Consider the following 27,737-nt stretch of genomic DNA (forward strand, 5'->3'; position numbering starts at 1 on the left):
CGCTCCGCACTGCTAAAGCTAACTCTCTCTCCTCTGCTCTTATCCTTCTAGACCTATCGGCTGCCTTCGATACTGTGAACCATCAGATCCTCCTCTCCACCCTCTCCGAGTTGGGCATCTCCGGCGCGGCCCACGCTTGGATTGCGTCCTACCTGACAGGTCGCTCCTACCAGGTGGTGTGGCGAGAATCTGTCTCCTCACCACGCGCTCTCACCACTGGTGTCCCCCAGGCTCTGTTCTAGGCCCTCTCCTATTCTCGCTATACACCAAGTCACTTGGCTCTGTCATAACCTCACATGGTCTCTCCTATCATTGCTATGCAGACGACACACAATTAATCTTCTCCTTTCCCCCTTCTGATGACCAGGTGGCGAATCGCATCTCTGCATGTCTGGCAGACATATCAGTGTGGATGACGGATCACCACCTCAAGCTGAACCTCGGCAAGACGGAGCTGCTCTTCCTCCCGGGAAGGACTGCCCGTTCCATGATCTCGCCATCACGGTTGACAACTCCATTGTGTCCTCCTCCCAGAGCGCTAAGAACCTTGGCGTGATCCTGGACAACACCCTGTCGTTCTCAACTAACATCAAGGCGGTGGCCCGTTCCTGTAGGTTCATGCTCTACAACATCCGCAGAGTACGACCCTGCCTCACACAGGAAGCGGCGCAGGTCCTAATCCAGGCACTTGTCATCTCCCGTCTGGATTACTGCAACTCGCTGTTGGCTGGGCTCCCTGCCTGTGCCATTAAACCCCTACAACTCATCCAGAACGCCGCAGCCCGTCTGGTGTTCAACCTTCCCAAATTCTCTCACGTCACCCCGCTCCTCCGCTCTCTCCACTGGCTTCCAGTTGAAGCTCGCATCCGCTACAAGACCATGGTGCTTGCCTACGGAGCTGTGAGGGAACGGCACCTCAGTACCTCCAGGCTCTGATCAGGCCCTACACCCAAACAAGGGCACTGCGTTCATCCACCTCTGGCCTGTTCGCCTCCCTACCACTGAGGAAGTACAGTTCCCGCTCAGCCCAGTCAAAACTGTTCGCTGCTCTGGCTCCCCAATGGTGGAACACACTCCCTCACGACGCCAGGACAGCGGAGTCAATCACCACCTTCCGGAGACACCTGAAACCCCACCTCTTTAAGGAATACCTAGGATAGGATAAAGTAATCCTTCTCACCCCCCCCCCCCTTAAAAGATTTAGATGCACTATTGTAAAGTGGCTGTTCCACTGGATGTCATAAGGTGAATGCACCAATTTGTAAGTCGCTCTGGATAAGAGCGTCTGCTAAATGACTTAAATGTAAATGTAAATGTAAACCTGGAGCTGGGAGGTGGCTCATCTTTCTAAACCTGGAGCTGGGTGGCTCATCTCTCTAAACCTGGAGCTGGGAGGTGGCTCATCTCTCTAAACCTGGAGCTGGGTGGCTCATCTCTCTAAACCTGGAGCTGGGTGGCTCATCTCTCTAAACCTGGAGCTGGGAGGTGACTCATCTCTCTAAACCTGGAGCTGGGTGGCTCGTCTCTCTAAACCTGGAGCTGGGTGGCTCATCTCTCTAAACCTGGAGCTGGGTGGCTCATCTCTCTAAACCTGGAGCTGGGAGGTGGCTCGTCTCTCTAAACCTGGAGCTGGGAGGTGGCTCGTCTCTCTAAACCTGGAGTTGGGAGGTGGCTTGTCTCTCTAAACCTGGAGCTGGGTGGCTCGTCTCTCTAAACCTGGAGCTGGGAGGTGGCTCGTCTCTCTAAACCTGGAGCTGGGAGGTGGCTCGTCTCTCTAAACCTGGAGCTGGGAGGTGGCTCGTCTCTCTAAACCTGGAGCTGGGTGGCTCGTCTCTCTAAACCTGGAGCTGGGAGGTGGCTCGTCTCTCTAAACCTGGATCTGGGTGGCTCGTCTCTCTAAACCTGGAGCTGGGAGGCTCATCTCTCTAAACCTGGAGCTGGGAGGTGGCTCATCTCTCTAAACCTGGAGCTGGGTGGCTCATCTCTCTAAACCTGGAGCTGGGTGGCTCATCCCTCTAAACCTGGAGCTGGGTGGCTCATCTCTCTAAACCTGGAGCTGGGTGGCTCAACTCTCTAAACCTGGAGCTGGGAGGTGGCTCGTCTCTCTAAACCTGGAGCTGGGAGGTGGCTCGTCTCTCTAAACCTGGAGCTGGGAGGTGGCTCGTCTCTCTAAACCTGGAGCTGGGAGGTGGCTCGTCTCTCTAAACCTGGAGCTGGGTGGCTCGTCTCTCTAAACCTGGAGCTGGGAGGTGGCTTGTCTCTCTAAACCTGGAGCTGAGTGGCTCGTCTCTTTAAACCTGGAGCTGGGAGGTGGCTCGTCTCTCTAAACCTGGAGCTGGGAGGTGGCTCGTCTCTCTAAACCTGGAGCTGGGAGGTGGCTCGTCTCTCTAAACCTGGAGCTGGGTGGCTCATCTCTCTAAACCTGGAGCTTGGAGGTGGCTCATCTCTCTAAACCTGGAGCTTGGAGTTGGCTCGTCTCTCTAAACCTGGAGCTGGGTGGTTCATCCCTCTAAACCTGGAGCTGGGTGGCTCATCTCTCTAAACCTGGAGCTGGGAGGTGGCTCATCTCTCTAAGCCTAGAGCTGGGAGGTGGCTCATCTTTCTAAACCTGGAGCTGGGTGGCTCATCTCTCTAAACCTGGAGCTGGGAGGTGGCTCATCTCTCTAAACCTGGAGCTGGGTGGCTCATCTCTCTAAACCTGGAGCTGGGAGGTGGCTCATCTCTCTAAACCTGGAGCTGGGTGGCTCATCTCTCTAAACCTGGAGCTGGGTGGCTCATCTCTCTAAACCTGGAGCTGGGAGGTGACTCATCTCTCTAAACCTGGAGCTGGGTGGCTCGTCTCTCTAAACCTGGAGCTGGGAGGTGGCTCGTCTCTCTAATCCTGGAGTTGGGAGGTGGCTCGTCTCTCTAAACCTGGAGCTGGGTGGCTCGTCTCTCTAAACCTGGAGCTGGGAGGTGGCTCGTCTCTCTAAACCTGGAGCTGGGAGGTGGCTCGTCTCTCTAAACCTGGAGCTGGGAGGTGGCTCGTCTCTCTAAACCTGGAGCTGGGTGGCTCGTCTCTCTAAACCTGGAGCTTGTAGGTGGCTCGCCTCTCTAAACCTGGAGCTGGGTGGCTCGTCTCTCTAAACCTGGAGCTGGGAGGTGGCTCGTCTCTCTAAAACTGGAGCTGGGAGGTGGCTCGTCTCTCTAAACCTGGAGCTGGGTGGTTCATCTCTCTAAACCTGGAGCTGGGTGGCTCATCTCTCTAAACCTGGAGTTGGGTCGCTCATCTCTCTAAACCCGGAGCTTGGAGGTGGCTTGTCTCTCTAAACCTGGAGCTGGATACTCACTTTCATACTCAATGATTATTTTGTTGAGAGCTATATGAAACAATGGCTTCTATAATCATCTAGAAGTGCTTTATGATTGAACTAGATCATTTTATACAAGTGGGCAAATCATTGGACAGGACAAGACAGTACATGTGTATAGAAACGGTGGGAGATGAGCAAAAAGACATTCACAAAATTATTTATCACGTTTACTTTTATGGTAAAGGTGATTTATTCCAAAATAGTAATATGGTGTAGAGGCAAAAGAAGAAAGAGAGGATTAATAAAATGACAGAGAGAACATCTACATATGACTTTGGAAAGAGTCTTGTCTGACATTCTTATCAAAATACAACGACAAAAGAAACAAAATATGTAATTATGCACACTCAACGAGGCGTGTTTAAGACTCTACATGTCTCACAATGGAATAAAAAGTCACAACAGATTCGTGTCTTGAAAATAATAATGTATTGAGGCATACAAAAACTTGGAATGATTGTTCACCTGTGCTTTGTCTTGGAATATAATTGTCAAATTAACAAACTAAACACAGGATAAAATATTTTCTATAAATTACTTGGTTGGTATTTTCATTCAATAATGTTTCAAAACAATCAACACTGATTTTCCCAAAAAATTCTTACTGTGTATACGGAGCTACTTTGTACAACCTGTATGGAGTATTGTGGTTCAACCAGCAGGGTTACAATGCTCAAATCAACTGGACAGTGAAGTTTGGAGACCTGCCTTAATGATACATGAATGCTGGAGTGAAACTCAACTCTGTGATGCGGATAAAGAGATTGGGGGCAGGAAAAATGCCAAATGCAAATTCCTTTTGATGCCCTAAACTGGAGGCCTGGACTGAAGTGGTTCTTTCTAAGATCTGCAAGTGCCCTTTAAAACATGGTTATCATCATCATTTGGCCACATTTTGAAGTCTAGGGTCACTATCAGTGAAGTCTTCTGACTGAGAAACGTTAGACATGCAAGAGTGAAAGAGTGTTATCAGTGCTAGCTAGTAAAGCCAATACAACTGTAGTATAAAGACAAAATTAACATTGTAAAAAAACATGTGTGATTGTGAAGTTGTGGTGTACTGTATAGTGTTGGTTACATAGTAATACATTGGCCTGCTGAGTGAGGAGGCTACTATAAGACTATTGACTGACGCTGGTCTCGTCCTCAGCCCAGTGATCCACAGTAATGGAGTCTCTGGAGAATCTCTCATCTCCCTCCAACACACAGGTGCTGTATCCATCACACTGACTGCCAACCCAGGCTAAATCAACACTGACAGTCTGCTTCTCCTTCCTCCCCCCAGCCCTAACAAAGATAAACACAGATAGACAGCAGAGCCCCCTAGCAGGGCTGGACATTACAGGCACGGATCTCCTTCCTGTCCTTGCAGCTGGTGACCTTTGCAGGGGCACTCTTGGCTCTCTTCTTCACAGCCATTAAGCGCTCCTGGATCCCCCCACCGCAGTACTTGGAACAGTCCGTCCAACTGGACCAGGGCTTCATCTTACAACCTGTGGGAACAAGTCAATGAGACGAGAGAGGAGGGTTAGAATAATACAAAATGCTCTGAGACCAGGTTGGGTTTCAGGTGGCTTTACTTAGTAAGCCAAATCAATCACGGACCAAATATTTTACTTGATTACGACATATTAATTAATGTGAGCAAGCACAATTGAGACATATCAAATGTGCAATGTTCAAGCCTTAATTTAATGATCAATCATTTTTAGCCTTACATTAGACTGAACAATCATCCATGCTCCAGAAAGCATGGAGTCCCAGTCCGCTCCCTTACCGCCCTTAATTAGTGATGATGATTGGTGGGTGGTGTGGGTTGTGGTAGTGGAGGGGGAGGGGTATTCTTCCCAGCCCCAGCCAGATCTGTGGGGGTATTTGTCACCGTCACCAGCTCATTAGCCACGGGTTAAAGAAACCTGTCTCTGTGGGGAGGCAACAGTCCAAAGCCCACCCTGACTGCTCTGCCTCTACCCGCTGGGAGCATCATGACGGCCATCTGTGAGCAGGCCCAGTCACTTTATCAACCTGACAGGGCTGATCAGCACTGAGTGTAGCAGCTTTAACACAGCCAGCCAGGCAGGGAGGGAGGGAGGGAGGAGAGGGCAGCATTGATCATCTCAGGACTTTGGCGGATGGATTTAGAGTGAGCTGCATGAGAAATTTGACATGAGGCATGTCCGGACTGAGCTAAAGGGTAGAGCTGCCGCTTTCAAGGAGCGGAACTCCAACCCTCTTATAAGATATTCCGCTATGCCCTCAGACAAACCATCAAACATGCAAAGCGTAAATACAGGACTAAGATTGAATCCTACTACACCGGCTCTGATGCTTGTCGGATGTGGCAGGGCTTGCAAACTATTACGGACTACAAAGGGAAGACCAGATGCAAGCTGCCCAGTGACACTAGCCTACCAGACAAGCTAAATAACTTCTATGCATGCTTCAAGGCAACCAACACTGAAGCATGAATGAGAGCACCAGCTGTGCCGGACGACTTTGTGATCACGCTCGACGTAGCCAATGTGGGTAAGACCTTTAAACAGGTCAGCATTCACAAGGCCATATGCCAAATAGATTACCAGGACACGTACTACGAGCATGCGCTGACCAACTGGCAAGTGTCTTCACTGGTGTTTTCAACCTGTCACTGGCAGGTTGAGTCTGTAATACCTAGAGTGGCTTGCGAAAGTATTGACCCCCCTTGGCATTTTTCCTATTTTGTTGCCTTACAACCTGGAATTAAAATACATTTTTGGGGGGGTTGTATCATTTGATTTATACAACATTCCTACCACTTTGTAGATGCAAAGTATTTTTTATTGTGAAACAAACAAGAAATAAGACAAAAAAAACTGAAAAACTGCATATAACTTTTCACCCCCCCAAAATCAATACTTTGTAGAGCCACCTTTTGCAGCAATTACAGCTGCAAGTCTCTTGGGGTATGTCTCTATAAGCTTGCCACATCTAGCCACTTGGATTTTTGTCCATTCTTCAAGGCAAAACCTCTCCAGCCCCTTCAAGTTGGATGGGTTCCGCTGGTGTACAGCAATCTTTAAGTCATACCACAGATTCTCAATTGGATTGAAGTCTGGGCTTTGACTAGGCCATTCCAAGACATTTAAAATCATTCCCCTTAAACCACTCAAGTGTTGCTTTAGCAGTATGCTTAGGGTCATTGTCCTGCTGGAAGGTGAACCCTAGGTGGTCCTTCTGTAGCTCAGTTGGTAGAGCATGGCGCTTGTAACGCCAGGGTAGTGGGTTCGATTCCCGGGACCACCCATACGTAGAATGTATGCACACATGACTGTAAGTCGCTTTGGATAAAAGCGTCTGCTAAATGGCATATATTATTATTATTATATTATTATTATATTATATTATTATATTATTATATTATTATTATATTAACCTCTGTCCCAGTCTCAAATCTTTGGAAGACTAAAACAGGTTTCCCTCAAGAATTTCCCTGTATTTAGCATCACCCATCATTCCTTCAATTCTGACCAGTTTCCCAGTCCCTGCCGATAAAAAACATCCCCACAGCTTGATGCTGCCACCACCATGCTTCACTGTGGGGATGTTGTTCTCGGGGTGATGTGAGGTGTTGTGTTTGCGCCAGACATGGCATGTTCCTTGATGGCCAAAAAGCTACATTTTAGTCTCATCTGACCAGAGTACCTTCTTCCATATGTTTGGGGAGTCTCCCACATGCCTTTTGGCGAACACCAAACGTGTTTACTTATTTTTTTCTTTAAGCAATGGCTTTTTTCTGGCCACTCTTCTGTAAAGCCCAGCTCTGTGGAGTGTAAGGTTTAAAGTGGTCCTTTGGACAGATACTCCAATCTCTGCTGTGGAGCTTTGCAGCTACTCTCTTTTGCCTCTCTGATTAATGCCCTCCTTGCCTGGTCCTGAACTTCCTGACGGGCCGCCCCCCAGGTGGTAAGGGTAGACAACAACATATCTGCCACGCTGATTCTCAACATGGGGGCCCCTCAGGGGTGTGTGCTTAGTCCCCTCCTGTACTCCCTGTTCACCCATGACTGTGTGGCCAAGCACGACTCCAACACCATCATTAAGTTTGTCAACTACACAACAGTGGTAGGCCTGATCACCGACAACGAGGAGACAGCCTATAGGGTGGAGGTCAGAGACCTGGAAGTTTGGTGCCAGGACAACAAACTCTCCCTCATCATGATCAAAACAAAGGAGATGATCTTGGACTACAGGAAAAGGAGGGCAGAGCACGTCCTCATTCTCATCGACAGGGCAGAAGTGGAGCAGGTTGAGAGCTTCAAGTTCCATGGTGTCCACATCACCAACAAATGATCATGGTCCAAACACACCAAAACAGTCATGAAGAGGGCATGACAACACCTATTCCCCCTCAGGAGACTGAAAAGATTTGGCATGGGTCCTCAGATCCTCAAAAAGTTCTACAGCTGGACCATTGGGAGCGCTGGTTGCATCACCGCCTGGTATGGCAACTGCTTGGCCTCAGACGGCAAGGTGCTACAGAGGGTAGTGCATATGGCCCAGTATATCACTGGGGCCAAGCTTCCTGCCATCCAGGACCTCTATATCAGGCGGTGTCAGATGAAGGCCCTAAAAATTGCCAAAGACTACAGCCACCCTAGTCATAGACTGTTCTCTTTGCTACCACACGGCAAGTGGTACCAGAGCGCCAAGTCTAGGTCCAAAAGGCTTCTTAACAGCTTCTACCCCCAAGCTATAAGATTCCTGAACAGCTAATCAAATGGCTACCTGGACTATTTGCATTGATCCCCCCCCCCCTTTTTTTATACACTGGTGCTATTCACTGTTTATTATCTATTATCTATGCATAGTCACTTTACCCCTACCAACATGTACATATTACCTCAATTACCTTGACTAACCTGTACCCCCGCACATTGACTCTGTACCAGTACCCCCTGTATATAGCCACATTATTGTTATTTTATTGTTTCTCTTATATGTTTTTACTTTTGTTTATTTAGTAAATATTTTTTCTTAACTCTTTTTCTTAACACTGCATTGTTGGTTAAGGGCTTGTAAGTAAAGCATTTCATGCTAAGATCTACACCTGTGGTATTCGGCACATGTGATAAATAACATTTGATTTGATTTACATTCTGAGATACAAACAATACCTCAGCAGGACTTATGGGAAATCCAAATGAATAATGAGTGACTGGGAAATCATTGTCAGTGACAAGCCCGATTTATTTAACCCTATATTTGGGACATAAAGGACACGTCAAGGTGGTGGATAAAGCATGTATCAATGATATGAATCAAAGAGGTGATAATGATGAAGATATAAAATGTGTATATACAGTATATATGTCACACAGGTGATGATGATGAAGATATAAAATGTGTATATACAGTATATATGTCACACAGGTGATGATGATGAAGATATAAAATTTGTATATACAGTATATATACCACACAGGTGATGATGATGAAAATATAAAATGTGTATATACAGTATATTTGCCACACAGGCGATGATGATGAAGATATAAAATGTGTATATACAGTATTTATGCCACACAGGCGATGATGATGAAGATATAAAATGTGTATATACAGTATTTATGCCACACAGGTGATGATGATGAAGATATAAAATGTGTATATACAGTATTTACGCCACACAGGTGATGATGATGAAGATATAAAATGTGTATATACAGTATTTATGCCACACAGGTGATGATGATGACTGACCTGGCTGTTCCTCCACTGCTGCGTCCCGTCCTTGCTGTTTTCCCCTCCTCTTCTCCTTCCCGCCGCCCACCTCTCCCCCCCGCCGTCTCTTCTTCTCCTCGCTGGCCCTGGAGCCCCGTTTGCACTTCCTGATCTTACACTTCTTCCTCTGGACCGTCTCAGCGCAGGGCTCCCCTCCAAACTGGGGCTCCAGCTTCACCATGCGCGTCCTGATGGTGTGGCCTTTGCCGCAGGACTTATTGCACTCGGACCACTCCGTCCACTCTGACACCATGCAGTCCATAGCTGGGGAGAGATCAGGGGTGGGGTGGGGTGGGGGGGGTAAATGAAGTGTAAGTAACTGACTCTGTCCTTATTTGTTTATTCAGATCCCCATTAGCTTTTGCAGAAGTGGCAGCTACTCTTCCTGGGGTCCAAAAAACCCACAAAACATGACAATTTTGCTGTTTGTTTGAGTAATTAGAGATGGAAGGGAGTTCCATGAGATCATGGTACTCTATAAAAGTGTGGGTTGCCGTGAATCCGTTTTGGACCTGGGGACTGTGGGTCTTGTGGGGTATGTATGGGTGTCTAGGTTGAATATTATTTAATTATGCAGAAAATCTGGAATTTTTGTCACAGTAATATTTCAAATAAAAAATAGAATAAAATCAGTCAATCTCTCATCAACCCTCAACCAGGAAAGACTGGCATGCATGTTGTTGATGTTAGTTCTCTATGTGCAGTTAAGGGCAAGGCGTGCTGCTTTGTTCTGAGCAAGCTGCAGCTTTTCTAGGTCTTTCTTTGCTGCACTTAACCATATTACTGGACAGCAATCAGGATGGGACAATGCCAGAGCCTGAATAACTAGTACAGTTGATTTTTGTTTTTATAACAGACATACCCCTCCCCAACTTCACAACCACTTTGTCAATATGACTTGACCATGATAATGAGATTTAGGTCTTAGAGAATGTTTTGAAACAAACACAATACTTTAAGTTTTATATATATTTAAGACCAGTGTATTATTGATCACGCATTTTGATACTGACCTTAACTCCTTATTTATAATTTCAGTGAGCTCACTGGCTTTGGTTGCTGACATGTAGAGTATGAAATCATCAGCATACATAGTCATAGTGGCTAAATACAGGGGGTACCTCTTTGTGTAAGACCAGCAGCAAATCATTTGTAAAAATAGAGAAGAGTAATGGCCTAAGGCAACTGCCCTGAGGGACACCGCACTGTACATATCTGATGTTATAGAAGCTTCCATTGAAGAACACTCTCTGGGTTCTATTGGATGAAAAACTATCCAACCATGTGATGGGAGGTCATGTAATAGCAATTTAGTTTTTTCTATAACAATTTATGATCAATAACATCAAAGGCTGCACTGAAATCTAACAATACAGCTCCAACTATCTTATTATTATCCATTTATTTTAACCAATAATCCGTCATCTGAGTCAGTGCAATACAAATCAGTTCCCTTCTCTATATGCATGCTGAAAGTCAGTAGTTAACTTGTTCTTTGAAAAATAGCATTGTATTTGGTCAAACACAATCCTCTCCATCAGTTTACTTAGAACAGGCAGCAAACTGATTGGGCGGCTGTTAAGGCCAGCAAAGGGTGCTTTAGTATTTTTAGGCAGTGGAATTACTTTAGCTGCCTCCCACGCCTGTCAACAAACACACTCCTTTAGGCTTTGGTTAAGATATAGCAAACAGGGGTGGCAATACAGTCTGCTACCATTCTCAATAGTTTCCCATCAGTAGTTTCCCATCATCACATTACTAGTGAAATAGTCATTGAAATGATTGGCAATATCAAAAGATTCTCTTATAAATAACTCATTAACTTCAATGAACGCTGGAGATTAATTGGGCTTTTCTGCCCATTATAACATTTAAGGTAATCCACAGTCTTACACTGGACTTACACAGTCTTCCACAGTCACAGTGGAACAAACTCCCTCACGACGCCAGGACAGCGAAGTCAATCACCACCTTCCGGAGACACCTGAAACCCCACCTCTTTAAGGAATACCTAGGATAGGATAAGTAATCCTTCTCACCCCCCCCCCTAAAGATTTAGATGCACTATTGTAAAGTGGCTGTTCCACTGGATGTCATAAGGTGAATGCACCAATTTGTAAGTCGCTCTGGATAAGAGCGTCTGCTAAATGACTTAAATGTAAAATGTAAATGTAATGTCTTTTTCTATTGTTTTGTATGTCATTTATCTTTGTTTTGTAATATTTCCTATTTTTGTTAAGTTTAGTCACAAAATGTCTCAATTCACAGTATGTCAACCAATCAGCTGAGCAGCCTGACTTGTTTGCCACCTCTTTTTCATCACTTCTTTAAAACATACAATTGTGACGGAACATTTTTATCAGTGTGTGTATCAGATTGTACACACATACATGCTTCTTTTCTCATAACCAATTGGGTTTATGCAAGTGACTGACTGATGGTGCATGGAAAGAATCCTCACTATCAGTATAAGCAATTTTGCAGTATGCCCAGAACATTGCTCTGAGAACCGAAAGGGGTATCTCAGTGTCAAGGTCTCAGCTTGGAGAGAAGAAGCCTTAAGAGGTATTGGTCAGTCACGTGCAGGAACCAATGATAATGATGAATAATGAATCATGTAAATCATGCAAATATAACTTGTATGGATGCAACGGTACAGTGGGCCCACGGTTTGGTATGTAGTATCATGGTTTGTGGGCCATGGTAATGGTACGGTTTCGGTATCTTTATATTTAAGAAAAATCAAATCACCCATTAAACAATTGACTCTTATTTTGTCTATTGACAAATAAAACTTTACATTCAGAAAAATGGCAGCATGACTGACTAGGCCTCGTTTATGTCTCTACTGTATGAAATCAAGGGGAGAAAAACACAAAAATTAAAAGTGCTTCTTAGCTTTGACAATCCAGTACATAGTGAACCGTCACAGTGAGGTAGCTTTGAGTTGCTCTGGAGGTCCAACTATCAGTGGAGAGAGCTAGATAGGGTGCCTGTGTCAATTCACTTTCAATTGCTCTCTGTGATGTTTCAGAGTTTGGGAATTACTTTGCTGCTGACGAAATCCAGAGTCAGTTATCACTGAATAGGGCTGCAAGTCTTTGGCTATGAATACTCCCACTGCTTTCATTATTTCTTTATGCTTTTCTGAATTTGTCGCAAATTGTTGTTGGAAGGCAGCAGCGAGAGATTGTTTTCGCTAACGAGTGGACTCTCCTTGCTCCAGCTCCACCTGCAAGGGATACGGCCGGGTGATGGCCACGTAAATGACACGTCATGTTAGAAGTGTTTCCACTCGAGTAGCTGATGGTGGCAAAGCAATGCTTGCAGACTGTACTTTGTTTGTTTATGGACTTCTTACCCTCGTCATCGTATTGAACGCTGAATGCAAAATGATCCCTCACAGCAGATTTAGTTTCCCCCCTCTTCACGGGACCCCTTTGGGGAGGTTTCCTACTGAGATGTCATTCCAAATTGTCCATTGGTTGTTTAAGTGGGAGGAGGCTGCGGTCACTGCGGTAGCCACGTTTTGAGACATTGCTGTGGAGTAAAGTTTGCCAGCCATCAGGAGCCCCCACAGAACCACACACCGCGCGTCTGGTTCTGTGGATCTGAATGTCAATACAACATGCGTGTAGTCTGCAATGAAAGGAAAATGACAGGCATACCGTAATTCCGCGGTTCACGTGTGCGTATTGAACCACAGTTGCATGTCAACAATTGGCATGCATCATTTTACAAATACTCACAGTGCTGCATGTGCATACACTTCCTCATACACATTTAATTTATTTTTATTTCACCTTTATTTAACCAGGTAAACACACAATCAATAATACAGTAGAAAAATCTATATACAGCATGTGCAAATTAGGTAGGAGAGAGGTAAGGCAATAAATAGGCCATGGTGGCAAAGTAATTACAATATAGCAATTAAACACTGGAATGGTAGAATGTGCAGAAGATGAATGTGCAAGTTGAGAAAACTGGGGTGCAAAGGAGCAAGATAGATAGATAGATAAATAAATAAATACAGTATGGGGATGAGGTAGATTGGAAGGGCTATTTACAGATGAGCTATGTACAGGTGCAGTGATCTGTGAGCTGCTCTGACAGCTGGTGCTTAAAGCTAGTGAGGGAGGTAAGAGTCCAGCTTCAGAGATTTTTGCAGTTCATTCCAGTCATTGGCAGCAGAGAACTGGAAGGAGAGGCGGCCAAAGGAAGCTTTGGCTTTGGGGGTGACCAGTGAGATATACCTGCTGGAGCGCGTGCTATGGGTGGGTGCTGTTATGGTGACCAGTGAGCTGAGATAAGGCGGGGCTTTAACTAGCAGAGACTTATAGATGACCTGGAGCAAGTGGGTTTGGCGACGAGTACGAAGTAAGCGCCAGCCAACGTGATCATACAGGTCATAGTGGTGGGTAGTATATATAGCACTATGATAGACTGCGTGTTGGAGGCTATTTGGTAAATTACTTCACCGAAGTCGAGGATCAGTAGGATGGTCAGTTTTATGAGGGTATGTTTGGCAGCATGAGTGAAGGAGGCTTTGTTGCAAAATCTTTGGGAATCTCAGACGATACGAAAGAGAGGTTGAACAGGATAGTTATAGGGGTTGCAATAATTTCAGCAGATAATCTTAGAAAGAGAGAGTCCAGATTGTCTATCTCGGCTGATTTTTAGGGGTCCAGATTTTGCAGCTCTTTCAGAACATCAGCTATCTGGATTTGGGTGAAGGAGAAGTTTCGGGAGGTTTTGGCGAGTTGTTGTGGGGAGTGCAGGGCTTTTGACCGGGGTAGGGGTAGCCAGGTGGGTAGGGGTAGCCGTAGAAAAATGCTTATTGAAATTCTCAATTATTGTGGATTTATTGGTAGTGACAGTGTTTCCTAGCCTCAGTGCAGTGGGCAGCTGGAAGGAGTCCATGGACTTTACAGTGTCCCAGAACTTGTTTGAGTTTGTACTACAGGATGCACATTTCTGTATGAAAAAGCTAGCCTTAGCTTTCCTAACTGCCTGTATATATTGGTTCCTAACTTTCCTAAAAAGTTGCATATCGGGCCTCCCGGGTGGCGCAGCGGTTAAGGGCGCTGTACTGCAGCGCCAGCTGTGCCACCAGAGACTCTGGATTCGCGCCCAGGCTCTGTTGTAACCGGCCACGACCGGGAGGTCCGTGGGGTGATGCACAATTGGCCTAGCATCGTCCGGGTTAGGGAGGGGTTGGCCAGTAGGGATATCCTTGTCTCATCGCGTACCAGCAACTCCTGTGGCGGGCCGGGCGCCATGTGCACGGTGTTTCCTCCGACACATTGGTGCGGCTGTCTTCCATTGGTGCGGCTGTGTTAAGAAGCAGTGCGGCTTGGCTGGGTTGTGTATCGGAGGATGCATGACTTTCAACCTTCGTCTCTCCCAAGCCTGTAAGGGAGTTGTAGGGAGTTGTAGCGACAAGACAGTAGCTACTAAACAATTAGATACTTAATTGAATTAAAATAAGTTGCATATCACAGGGGCTATTTGATGCAAATGCAGAAGGCCACAGGATGTTTTTGTGCTGGTCAAGGGCAGAGAGGTCTGGAGTGAACCAAGGACTACATCTATTCCTAGTTCTACATTTTTTTTAATGGAGCATGCTTATTTAAGATGCAGAAGGCACTTTTAAAGAATAACCTCTACTGACGGGATGAGGTCAATGTCATTACAGGATACCCTGGCCAGGTCAATTAGAAAGGCCTGTTCGCAGAAGTGTTTTAGGGAGCGTTTGACAGTGAATAAGGGGTGGTCGTTTGACCGCAGACCCATTACGGATGCAGGCAATGAGGCAGTGATCGCTGAGATCTTGGTTGAAAACAGCAGATGTGTATTTGGAGGGCAAGTTAGTTAGGATGATATCTATGAGGGTGCCTGTTTACGGATTTGGGGTTGTACCTGGTAGGTTCATTGATCATTTGTGTGAGATTGAGTGCAGCAAGGCTCGTTTGTAGGACGGCCGAGGTGTTAAGCATGTCCCAGTTTAGGTCACCTAGCAGCACAAGATCAGAAGATAGATGGGGAGCAATCAATTCACATATGGTGTCCAGGGTACAGCTGGGGGCAGAGGGTGGTCTATTTCAAGCATTATCGGTGAGAGACTTGTTTCTGGAAAGGTGAATTTTTAGAAGTAGAAGCTCGAATTGTTTTGGTACAGACCTGGATAGTAAGATAGACCTCTGCAGGCTATCTCTATAGTAGATTGCAACAACGCCCCCTTTGGCAGTTCTATCTTGGTGGAAAATGTTATAGTTAGGGATGGAAATTTCAGGGTTTTTTGGTGGTTTTCCTAAGCCAGGATTCAGACACGGCTAAGACATCCGGGTTGGCAGAATGTGCTAAAGCAGTGAATAAAACAAACTTAGGGAGTAGGCTTCTAATGTTAACATGCATTAAACCAAGGATTTTACGGTTACAGAAGTCAACAAATGAGAGCACCTGGGGAGTAGGAGTGGAACTAGGCACTGCAGGTCCTGGATTAACCTCAACATTGCCAGAGGAACAGAGGAGAAGTAGGATAAGGGTACGGCTAAAGGCTATAAGAACTGGCCGACTAGCACATTCGGAACAGAGAGTAAAGGGAGCAGGTTTCTGGGCACGATAGCATAGATTCAAGGCATAATGTACAAACAAAGGTATGGTAGGAAGAGAGTACATTGGAGGTAAACCTAGGCATTGAGTAATGAAGAGAGAGATATAGTCTCTAGACGCAGATGAGCAGGGACCCTGGGCATCTTTCTTTTGGGTGTTTTTCAGAGTCAGTAGAAAGGCCTCTTTAGTGTCCTAAGTTTTCATAACTGTGACCTTAATTGCCTACTGTCTGTAAGCTGTTAACGACCGTTCCACGGGTGCATGTTCATTAATTATTTTTGGTTAATTGAACAAGCATGGAAAACAGTGTTTAACCCATTAGATACTCTATAGGCATTCAATTGAAAATACCCACATCAAAAAATCCCACATCCTGGAGGGGTTTTCCTCAGGTTTTCGCCTGCCATATCAGTTCTGTTATATTCACAGACATTATTTATTAAACTTTAGAGTGTTATCTATCCAAATATACCGATTATATGCATATCCTAGATTTTGGGCCTGAGTAACAGGCAGTTTACTTTAGGCACGCTTCTCATCCAGACGTCGAAATACTGCCCCCAAGCCATAAGAAGTTAAATAAAGGTTAAATAAAAAAATAATTAAAAAAATACGTTACAATACATGCCACCAGAGGTCTCTTCACAGTCCCCAAGTCCAGAACAGACTATGGGAGGTGCCCAGTACACATAGAGCCATGACTACATGGAACACCTTGTGGAACAGCAGGGACTTTGAAGAGACAAACACACACACAGGCATAGACACATGCATACAGATGCTAACACATATACTTTACACACGTACACATGGATGCTGTATTTTAGATACAGTGGGGCAAAAAAGTATTTAGTCAGCCACCAATTGTACAAGTTCTCCCACTTAAAAAGATGAGAGAGGCCTGAAATTTTCATCATAGGTACACTTCAACTAGTTACGGGCACTTTCACCATGATCCTTAGCTATTTGTTGCCATTCAGTCTACATTCAGCCCAATTCAGCAACGCGCTTCAATTCAAATACTTCCGGCTTCATGTGCCATTGGGAGTTTTCCATAGGATTTACGTGGATGATGTAAGTGCTTTCGCTGATGATTTTAATTCCGCGTTCAAAACAACTAGGAACTGGGAACTGGGAACTGGGAAATCTCTGACTTCCGACTTCAGTGTGTTCAAAATAACTGGGGAACTTGGAAAAACATATTTTCCCCGCCTCTTTCTCGAGCTCCGACTTTCCAACCTGAATATCACTGACTTCATGATTTGACCTCGTATTTGTCTGAGTTCCAAGTTGTTTTGAATGCTGCATAATGTCTATGGAATAAACCAATTCTAGGTGTGATGAGGACTTGCCCACTGTTAGAGGAAATTATAGTTGAAATGATTAATTATGTATACATTATTGATTAGAACCATTTATTCTAATACTATTATGTTATGATATGAAAAGTATGAGTTTTTGGTTAAGCTGTTACTGAAAATGTAAGCAGAACGAATTAATTGTCTGTGCCTCTTGGGTAGTTTAAGGGGGAGAGATTATATAGCTTTTCAGACAAGATAAGAATGTTTGGATTATGTTCCATTAGGGGAGAAAAAGTATATCTTTTAGACAGATTGGAATGTCTGTTTTATGAGGGGAGTAGAAGATCTCCAGGCCTGAGTATACTACGCTATTGTAAGGATGGGAGAGAGTGTGAAACTGATGACGTCATTTTATGTTCTCTCTTTAAAATGTAATGTTCTTTGTATTTTGGGTCAGTACTCATCAAGAATAAATGCTGAACTTGTTTTTAAGACTGGTCTCTTGTTAATTCATGCAAATGATAAACTTACAACTTATCATGAATTAGATAAGAGTGTGAATTTGGTTTTGGCTGTAAAACAATAAGGAATTTAGAAATTCCTCTATCACCCACTCACTGCACTGGCCAATCAAGGCGTTCCTTGGCATAATACTGCATGCTTGTGTCTCAAGTTCTGTTAGTTATTTACAGTCTTTCCATTTCCATCAACTCCAACTTGGCCATGGGAACGGAATATTCTCCTCTTAGTCCATTGTGGATTGATCCTACAGTTTATTAAATAGCACAGGCTGCTACAGTAACGAGTGGAAGCAACAGTAAAAATAAATTAGGGAGTGTTGACAGTCAACATAGTTGTAATTGGCTTCAATGAGTAGCCTCTAGGCCTTTACGTATCGCACTTTGCCTCAAATAAAAAAATACTAGGCCCACGTAAATTGTATTGTATGTGTGAGGCATGTTCTCAAAGCTATAGCCTAGGCCTACCGTTGATATGGCGTTATAGGACAGAACATTTTGAATAGCCTACGTCTGGAGGAGCGTGTCTTTGGTAACTGGACAAGAGGCTCTCTTTGGAGATGGGGAGAGATACAAGCCAAACGGAGCACTGGAGATAGGCCTTTGTGAATTGTGAATAATGGGAAGCCTCATGAGTAGACCATTAAGAAAACCTTTAATAATAGGCTACTTGTGCAAGGCCACGATAAGAAAGACACCAGATGCATTGTTGTTGAACCAGCATTAGTTATAGTAGGGTAAGGGGTTTTTAATCAAATTAAATGGAAAACAAGTCATTGTTAGAGGAAAATAACTTAAATGTTTCTAAACATGAGTGTAACCAGATTATCTCATCTCTTATTCCATGATGGGCACATACAGCTGAAGTGGGAAGTTTACATACACTTAGGTTGGAGTCATTAACACTTGTTTTTCAACCACTCCACAAATTTCTTGTTAACAGACTATAGTTTTGGCAAGTCGGTTAGGACATCTACTTTGTGCACACAAGTAATTTTTCCAACAATTGTTTACAGACAGATTATTTCACTTATAATTCACGGTATCACAATTCCAGTGGGTCAGACGTTTACATACACTAAGTTGACTGTGCCTTTAAACAGCTTCTAAAATTCTAGAAAATTATGTCATGGCTTTAGAAGCTTCTGATAGGATAATTTACATCATTTGAGTCAATTGGAGGTGTACCTGTGGATGTATTTCAAGGCCTACCTTCAAACTCAGTGCCTCTTTGCTTGACATCATGGGAAAATCTAAAGAAATCAGCCAAGACCTCAGTAAACCATTGTAGACCTCCACAAGTCTGGTTCATCCTTGGGAGCAATTTCCAAATGCCTGAAGGTACCACGTTCTTCTGTACAAACAATAGTACGCAAGTATAAACTTCATGGGACCACGCAGCCGTCATACCACTCAGGAAGGAGATGAACGTACTCCTAGAGATGAACGTACTTTGGTGTGAAAAGTGCAAATCAATCCCAGAACAACAGCAAAGGGCCTTGGGAAGATGCTGGAGGAAACAGGTACAAAAGTATCTATATCCACAAAAGGCCGCTTAGCAAGGAAGAAACCACTGCTCCAAAACGACCATAATGAAGCCAGACTGCGGTTTGCAACTGCACATGGGGACAAAGATTGTACTTTTTGGAGAAATGTCCTCTGGTCTGATGAAACAAAAATAGAACTGTTTGGCCATAATGACCATCGTTATGTTTGGAGGACAAAGGGGGAGGCTTGCAAGCCGAAGAACACCATCCCAACCGTGAAGCACTGGGATGGCAGCATCATGTTGTGGGGGTGCTTTGCTGCAGGAGGGACTGGTGCACTTCACAAAATAGATGGCATCATGATGTAGGGAAATTATGTGGATATATTGAACCAACATCTCAAGACATCAGTCAGGAAGTTAAAACTTGACAATGACCCCAAGCATACTTCCAAAGTTGTGGCAAAATGGCTTAAGAACAATGAAGTCAAGGTATTGGAGTGGCCATCACAAAGCCCTGACCTCAATCCATCTGAACATTTTTGGGCAGAACTGAAAAACTGTGTGCGAGCAAGAAGGCCTACAAACCTGACTCAGTTACACCAGCTGTCAGGAGGAATGGGCAAAAATTCACCCAACTTGTGGGAAGCTTGTGGAAGGCTACCTGAAATGTTTGACCCAAGTTAAACAATTTAAAGGCAATGCTACCAAATACTAATTGAGTGTAAATGTCTGACCCACTGGGAATGTGATGAAATAAATAAAAGCTGAAATAAATCATTTTCTCTACTATTATTCTGACATTTCATATTCTTAAAATGTAGTGGTGATCCTAACTGACCTAAGAAGGAATTTTTACTAGGATTAAATGTCAGGAATTGTGAAAAATGGAGTTTAAATGTATTTGACTAAGGTGTATATAAACCTCCGACTTCAACTGTAGCCTACATGGAGGGGTTTTACGCACATCCACAATAATAACAGGAGCTAAAATAATGTAATAGTCTACATTGATAAATAGGAGATGTCCGCTCACTGTTTTGCTGCTGCCAAACTTGATCTTTTAATGAAGCTGTGGTGATTTAAGATTTATTTCAAAGCGGTCTCATGAGCCAAACCCTATATTGATAGTCTACTTTGTGAATGTATTGGTCAAACAAGACTTCCATCATTAAGAGGAGGGGTTTTAATCAAATGTAACGAAATGGGAAAAAAACATTTGTTTGTTTTGTTTCTAAATACGAGGTTTACAGGCACAAAAAGCACATCTCTCTGGTTCCATGTGCATATGGGCACTGTGCGTCACAGCTGGATAGGCTGTGCTACCGTCGCGTTACAGTTTAAGACTAGCTTTCGGTTGGTCTTAAATGTCCCCATCAACACATACTGAAATTGGCATTTTGATGCAAGCACATTGTCAAGGACACACCCACCCCTCCCACCGCAATGCAAGCAAGCTCATTTAAGAGAGGTAAATTACCAATTTATAAGATTTGAAAATAGAAGAGCGTCAGATTTATTCATTTATATACATTTTATTTCACCTTTATTTAACCAGGTAGGCCAGTTGAGAACAAGTTCTCATTTACAACTGCGACCTGGCCAAGATAAAGCAAAGCAGTGTGACAAAAACAATAACACAGAGTTACACAGAAACAAACGTACAGTCAATAACACAATAGAAAAATCTATGTACAGTGTGTGCAAATGTAGAAGATTAGGGATGTAAGGCAATAAATTGGACATAGAGGCAAAATAATTACAACTTAGCATTAATACTGGAGTGATAGATGTGCAGATGATGATGTGCAAGTAGAGATACTGGGGTGCAAAAGAGCAAGAAGATATATAACAATATGGGGATGAGGTAGTTGGGTGGGCTATTTACAGATTGGCGTGTACAAGTACAGTGATCATTAAGCTGCTCTGACAGCTGATGCTTAAAGTTAGAGATGGAGATATATGACTCCAGCTTCAGTGATTTTTGCCATTTGTTCCAGTCATTGGCAGCAGAGAACCGGAAGGAAAGACAGCCAAAGGAAGTGTTGGCTTTGAGGATGACCAGTGAAATATACCTGCTGGAGCGCGTGATACGGGTAGATGTTGCTATGCTGACCAGTGATCTGAGATAAGGTGGGGCTTTACCTAGCAAAGACTTATAGATGACCTGGAGCCAGTGGGTTTGGCGATGAGGGTTAGGGTTTAACAGTTTGATATTGCAAACGAGTGTATGTTTGACAATTGCGCTGGCTTCACGCCAGCTGCAAATAGAGCCCTAGGAGTCAGCTATACAGCACAAACATATCTGGGACCAGCTATGATAGTGCTAAAAAAGCATATGAATTTAAAGTATTATGCATTAAGTTCCCAGTGGCCAGACTGTGATTTAGGGGTGATGGTCGTGGTAAAGAGTACGGCAACATCTGATGATGACACTTACGGCACTCAGGCTGCATACACCTCGACACCTGTTCCAGCTCCTCTGTACACTCCCCTAGGTCCGGAGACTTGAGCATTCGCTGGCGTGCCCTCACGCCCTTCCCACATGTTACACTACAGACGCTCCAGTCCGACCACGGAGACAGCATGCACAGGATGGTGTCTGCAGGGATATACCAAGCAGGCATAATACATGATACATAATAATGTCCCCTGCTGTTCAGAACAATAGTTTCAACATACATGACAACATTCATTTCCGCCATCTTCAGCTACTGTTTTTTCATAGCTGAATGGACTTGAAATGATCTTATTGTTTGAATGTATTCTCACGCATGCGCTCCTCTGAGAGATCTGTTGATTTGAGTGTGTATCTAGCCGGTTGGATCTAGATAGGTACAAACTACAAGGCCCCTTGGCAGATGGCTGAACAAGGCTACCTGTCACAGTGCTGAGGCAGTTGTTGAGTGGGTGTTGGAGGAATTACTCACTGCACTCAGGCATCATGCACTTCTCCACCTCTGCCACCTCCGCCTTGCACATGTAACCGTCTGAGGGGGGCATCTTCACCATGCGCTCACGCCGCTTCATACCCAGCCCACAGGTGGTGCTGCAGGGATCCCACTCGCCCCACTCTGTCACCACACAGCTACTGGGGGCTGATGGATTTACATGGACAGATATACACTCATCCACAGGGATAGGGCTTTGTTATAGCAGCTTGCGATTACTGTTATTAACATTTACTTGAGAAACCATGTTCCATTAACACACTGACTGAATATTAAGCCTGGTGGCATATAGCAGCTTTTCAACATAGGATTTAAAAAATGTTTTTTAAACTATACTGTATGTCATCATGCCATCATATTATAGACAAAACATAATCTTTTAGTCTTTAACACAAAAGGCCTGAACCCACAACATGATCCTGATGTCACCATTTGGATCATCTCCATGTTTCACTGAGACTCACAGCAGTCGTCGTTGACCACACACTTTTCTGTCTCCTCAGTGTTCAGAGAGCAGATGGATCCATCCTCGGGGAACTGTTTGATGTAGCGCTCCCGATACCTCATCCCCATCCCACAGGACTCACTGCATGGAGACCAGCTGATCCACTCTGACATCATACAGGTAGACACGTCTGGGAACAACAAGAGTCAAGGGCATAGCCTGGATAAACCAGACCGAACTCTGTGATCACCATTGTGTCATGGTGAGTGCAGGGTTCAGTCTGGTTTAACCAGGCTAGCAAAGACGAGCAGGGTCATTGACAAGTCATACAAACATCACTAATAGCTGACACCTGAATTCCACCGCCCTTCATCTGATAACAAGTAACACACCCAACATAAATGATCCACTCTGCTCTCTTCAATTATCTGGGAACAGAGTTTGTAAATAGATATTTTTCAGAGAGGATGGATGAACTTTCGGGAACTTTAACATGGATTTGTCTCTCATCTGGTCCCCCCCACTGCCTGACTGCAGATTGGGAGCAGTGGTGAGTGTAGCTTAATAAAGAAGAACTAAGTGAACCATTAATAAGAGCTGTAAACAAATGTGGCCCCGATGAGGCCCTGTTCAGCTTCAGGAATATCAATCAACTACGGGCTGTTGACGGAGCGATAAATTAAAACAAAGGAGTAACGTGCAGGAGGAAAAGCTTGCAATCCCAGTATTATTAATCAATAGTGTGCATTAGAGCGAAAAGATAGCCTTGAACAATTCAAACCCACTCATCAAGCTCTGACAAAGCTGAGATTTGGGGCCCAGAGAGAGATTAATGGAGGTAGGAGAGAGAAAGATAGTAGGAAGTAGGGAGGAAGGAGAAAGAGAGAGACACCTCTGCATGACTGATCATGTGACTTTAAGAAGAGTGGTCCTAATTGACAACTTTGATGAGAATTGGACAAAGAGTCAGTTACTTCCTGATGAAGAAAGTTAATGCCAATCTGACTGAATAGAACAGCCTCCAGACCTCCCTTGTTTACTGGAGGAAGAAGTGCTTGTTGAAAATCATATGTGTTTTGATCTCTACCCGGTTACGGCAGTTGATGAGACTCCAAAGTCCTAGCTTTGCTTCTTGTGTTTGAATGCCAAGGACAAAACAGTGTTAATTATGCATCTTCGGTAGCACGTAAACCGTGAAAGGGAAAACAATGCCAACACCATATAGGTCGTTATCAATAATACGGTTTAGAGCCGTGCCATTTTCAAGGGAAAATAAATGTTTTAAATAAATGCTGGTTTCAATATTATCACCTCTTGAAGAGCATAGTCATCATCAGAGTTATACAGCAAGTAACTGCTTGCTTTTCATGACCAGTACACATCAGTTGATCATGTATTAGATACGTGAGGGTAGCCTATCCATTTGGCATGTAGTGTCATTTAGCTTGCTTCATCAGAGATTAGGCTTTTGGACAGAGCTTGACATCGGCAAGTCCTCGTCCTGATAAAGTTATCAGTCGGACTAATGTCATTACCACTAGATGGCAAGCAAATCAAACAATATTTCCATATAGGCATCTAGTTTATCCTCTGAAAGTTAGCTTGTTAACTAGCCATATTGACCTGATCTGTTATTAGCTAGATAGTCAATTACACGTGATCCATCAATCAATGTAACCATGTCTGTTAGCAGCAATCATGATGAAACACTCTTAAAAACAATGTTGAAAAGAGGATGTTAGCTAACTTTTCTAGGTAGGCTTACATTGGTTGGAGAATAAAGTACATTAATTCAATTCACCACTAGCCTATATGTTTAGCCAACTGTTCTACCGGTAGCTTGCAATGTAAACATTATCATCTAACAGTTCATCCGCAAATGTGTCCTTCTGCTTGACAGGCTGAGCCCAGAAAGAATGAGAAATCAACCTAAACCACTCATACTTGTCAGGTATAGTCCACTTTGATTTTATATCCAATTATTGGTGGCCAATATTTAGAGATATTGTGAGGCTAAAAATGACATGATCAACGTATTTTTACTGCTCATGAAAAGCATGCAGTTACCTGCTGTATAACTCTGCTAAATGTGCTGAGGTGATGATATTACAATCAAATAGTTAACGTTTACTTAACAATCCCTTAAAAACATCACACAGTTGTAAATGGTTTTAGCAGAGCAGGGGTCTCCTTGCCCACCAGCAGGCTAATCCAAAACTCTGCACCTTATTGTGATGTTTTATTGATAAAGACCTACTTCCTTGTGCTTGGCTAAGAAGTTGGAGGAGGAGCATGACACCATCTCAACCCAAATTCCTGTTCTCATGAATACGGGACCTCTCCCATGTTAGGCCTTAGTTCAGTCTGATTGCACATGGATATGTGAGGGAAGGAAACAATGTCACCACCGATTAAACTACGATAATCAATAATTTCAATAAGCATTTTTCTACGGAGTGACTCTGGTCTGATGAAACCAAGATTGAACTCTTTTGCCTGAATGCCAAGAGTCACTTCTGGAGGAAATCTGGAACCATCGCTACGGTGAAGCATGGCAAAGGCAGCATCATGCTGTGGGGATGTTTTTCAGTGGCAGGGACTGGGAGACTAGTCAGGATCGAGGCAAAGATGAATGGAGCAAAGTACAGAGAGATCCTTGATTAAAACCCGCTCCAGAGAGCCCAGGACCTCAGACCGGGGTGAAAGGTTCACCTTCCAACAGAACAACGACCCTTAGCACACAGCCAACACAATGCAGGAGTGGCTTCGTGACAAGTCTCTGAATGTCCTTGAGTGGCCCAGCCAGAGCCCGGACTTGAACCCCATCGAACATCTCTGAAGAGACCTGAAAATAGCTGTACAGCAACGCTCCCCATCCAACCTGACAGAGCTTGAGAGGATCTGCAGAGAAGAATGGGAGAAACTCTCCAAATACAGATGTGCCAAGCTTGTTGCGTCATACTCAAGAAGACCTGAGGCTGTAATCGCTGCCAAAGGTGCTTCAACAAAGTACTGAGTAAAGGGTCTGAATACTTATGGAAAAAAATCTAAAATATATATTTTTGCTTTGTCATGGCTGTAACCTAGCAAATTGTGGAAAAAGTCAAGGGTTCTGAGTACTTTCCGAAAGCACTGTAAATGCATTTGGGGGACCTCAGCAACATTTTGTTGGGGGCCCACCCACATGGTGGGAAAAACATTTAACTGGCCCCCGTCTTGAAGGCGTAGATAAAAAATATATTTCCTGCAATTCTACACATTTTGCCATGGGGCAGATACATGTTAGCAGTTTTACAGCTAATTTCCTGCAATTCTAACTATTTGCCATGACTTATGCCATGTTAATATGATATCTGAGTGAGCGTGACGAACAAAATCAATTGGGGCCCCCTGGAGGTCAGGGCCCCAGGGAGATGCCCTGCGTGCCCAGTCGGTATTTGGCCATGTTAACAACATTAGATGGCTGGCTGGACTAACTTACCAATCTAAACATTGTTTGCTGACATGGCTAATTGAGTGACTGTCAGCAACTGACATAACAAGAGAAAAACTGCTGATGCACAACTACATTTCTAAATTGCACCTTATATATTTTACTATTCTAACTCTAAACAGTAGAGTTAGAGACCCCGACTGTGACACTGTCCTTAGTCCTCACCCTCCTCGCTGCAGCCAGGCCCCATGCAGGGCTTGAAGTCCTGGGTATGAGGGCAGGGCACACTGAGGTCCAGCTGGGCCTTCAGCATCCTCTGTCTCATCCTCCGGCCCTTGTCACAGCTGGCTGAGCTGCAGGCTGACCATGGAGACCAGTTGGAGTAGATGCACGTCTCTGGAGTGTCGTCTGGACGGAGAAATTGGGTGACAATAACTGCATTGGTTAAATGTCACTATTTTGGCACATTCTAATGAGACCATGTTGGTGGGAAGGGGGGAATTCATATGCACTGTTCATGTATGTAACCCTATATTTTCACTTAGAATGTGTTGGGGCTGTATAGGTAAGCACTAATTGCCTATAAAAGTCAATGCAAGTTCATACAGTTCATCTCTTGCTCTAACCACAGTGTACAGTTACTGTACAATACCCACGGTACGTGTATTGTAATGTACTGGAGACCGTCCTGTTTAGGAAACAGACTGTGTCGTGCTCAACAGAATGAGAGTAGAGAGAACAAATCATTTGGTTGAGGTTCAAAGGTAGTATTGGAATGTAATTGCAGGGTGTGGTTAGAAACCCCATCAGGTTCATTTCTGCTGCTTGGCCGTGTTCATGCTTTTCAGCAGACAGACATCTGGAGGTTTAAACAGGCTGCCAGGCAAACGCTTCATTAAAGACTCCAGCAGATACAGTGTGTGGCTTTTAAATTGAACATCCCAAATTGGTTTGAGATAAAGTGATTACTCACCTTCCTCCTTCTCCTCCTGGCCAATATCTGCCACGATATCGTCCACCGTGTCCGGGACAATATTGCACTGCTCTCCCTGTGGGCAAGAAACATGATTCAACATCACAAACACCGATAAAATGTTACATTTACCATCTAATATCATATATTCTCATTGGAGACAAGGGTATTTATTTTCTAAACAATCTTCAGTAAAATGGAGTTTAGGTCAATATGACATCTGGTTTTTGGATTAAAAGAGATTTATTTTTTATTTTTTTGCTTCAGTTGTCAGGAGACAACCACATTGTTAATTTTCTCTGTGTTTTTCAAAGACTTGCTATGATCACTATGGCAATATACTGCCAATTCAAAGAGCTATGTATCCAAAGAAACATTACATGTATAGCGACTGTGAGGAGAGTTATGTTGCATGAACATTCACATCTCTTCAGAGGGAGCAGACACAGACAGAGAGCTGAATGAATGAGGCATATGCTATAGTTACCTTTCGGGCTATCCTCTCCACCACTACCCGGGCCAAGGCTGTGATATGGCCTCCCTCTGTGTCATAGAAGGGGCTCTGGGGGTGGTCCAGGCTGGTCAGGGACCGGATCCTCTCCTGAGGTATTGTGGGCTTGTTGGGAGACTGGAATGGTAAAGGTACAGGGTGGAGTATGAGTGATACAAAATGGGCATAGAGCCAGGAGTAACTGTAACACAGGGTAAAATAGGTCCATGGAAGGGAGTTAGTACAACAGTACTAACAGTAATACTAACAGGAGTTAGTATGGGCACAGGGTTGGCAGTAACTGTAACACAGGGTAGTATGGGGACGCCAGTGGAGGCTCCTCAGAGGAGTAAGGGGAGGACCATCCTCCTCAGTGAATTTCATAAAAATAAAATAGTTAAACATTAAAAAA

The 27,737-nt window shown here is 44.2% G+C and overlaps 1 protein-coding gene across 1 annotated transcript in view; it reads right to left on the bottom strand.

Annotated features, from left to right (window-relative positions):
- Positions 1–3,506: 3,506 nt before the first annotated feature.
- LOC118395888 (spondin-1-like) overlaps positions 3,507–27,737 on the bottom strand; it is a 105,013-nt gene continuing 80,782 nt past the window's right edge. Inside the window, exons 9-16 of the mRNA XM_035789925.2 lie at positions 27,323–27,463; positions 26,836–26,911; positions 26,088–26,270; positions 22,449–22,619; positions 21,964–22,131; positions 21,474–21,635; positions 9,093–9,377; positions 3,507–4,846 (exon numbers count right to left, since the gene is read on the bottom strand). Coding sequence (XP_035645818.1) covers positions 4,677–4,846; positions 9,093–9,377; positions 21,474–21,635; positions 21,964–22,131; positions 22,449–22,619; positions 26,088–26,270; positions 26,836–26,911; positions 27,323–27,463 — 1,356 coding nt within the window. The 3' untranslated portion in view covers positions 3,507–4,676. The remainder of the gene's footprint in view (positions 4,847–9,092; positions 9,378–21,473; positions 21,636–21,963; positions 22,132–22,448; positions 22,620–26,087; positions 26,271–26,835; positions 26,912–27,322; positions 27,464–27,737) is intronic.

Source organism: Oncorhynchus keta, chromosome 17, assembly GCF_023373465.1.
Source record: "Oncorhynchus keta strain PuntledgeMale-10-30-2019 chromosome 17, Oket_V2, whole genome shotgun sequence".
Classification (NCBI taxonomy): domain Eukaryota; kingdom Metazoa; phylum Chordata; class Actinopteri; order Salmoniformes; family Salmonidae; genus Oncorhynchus; species Oncorhynchus keta.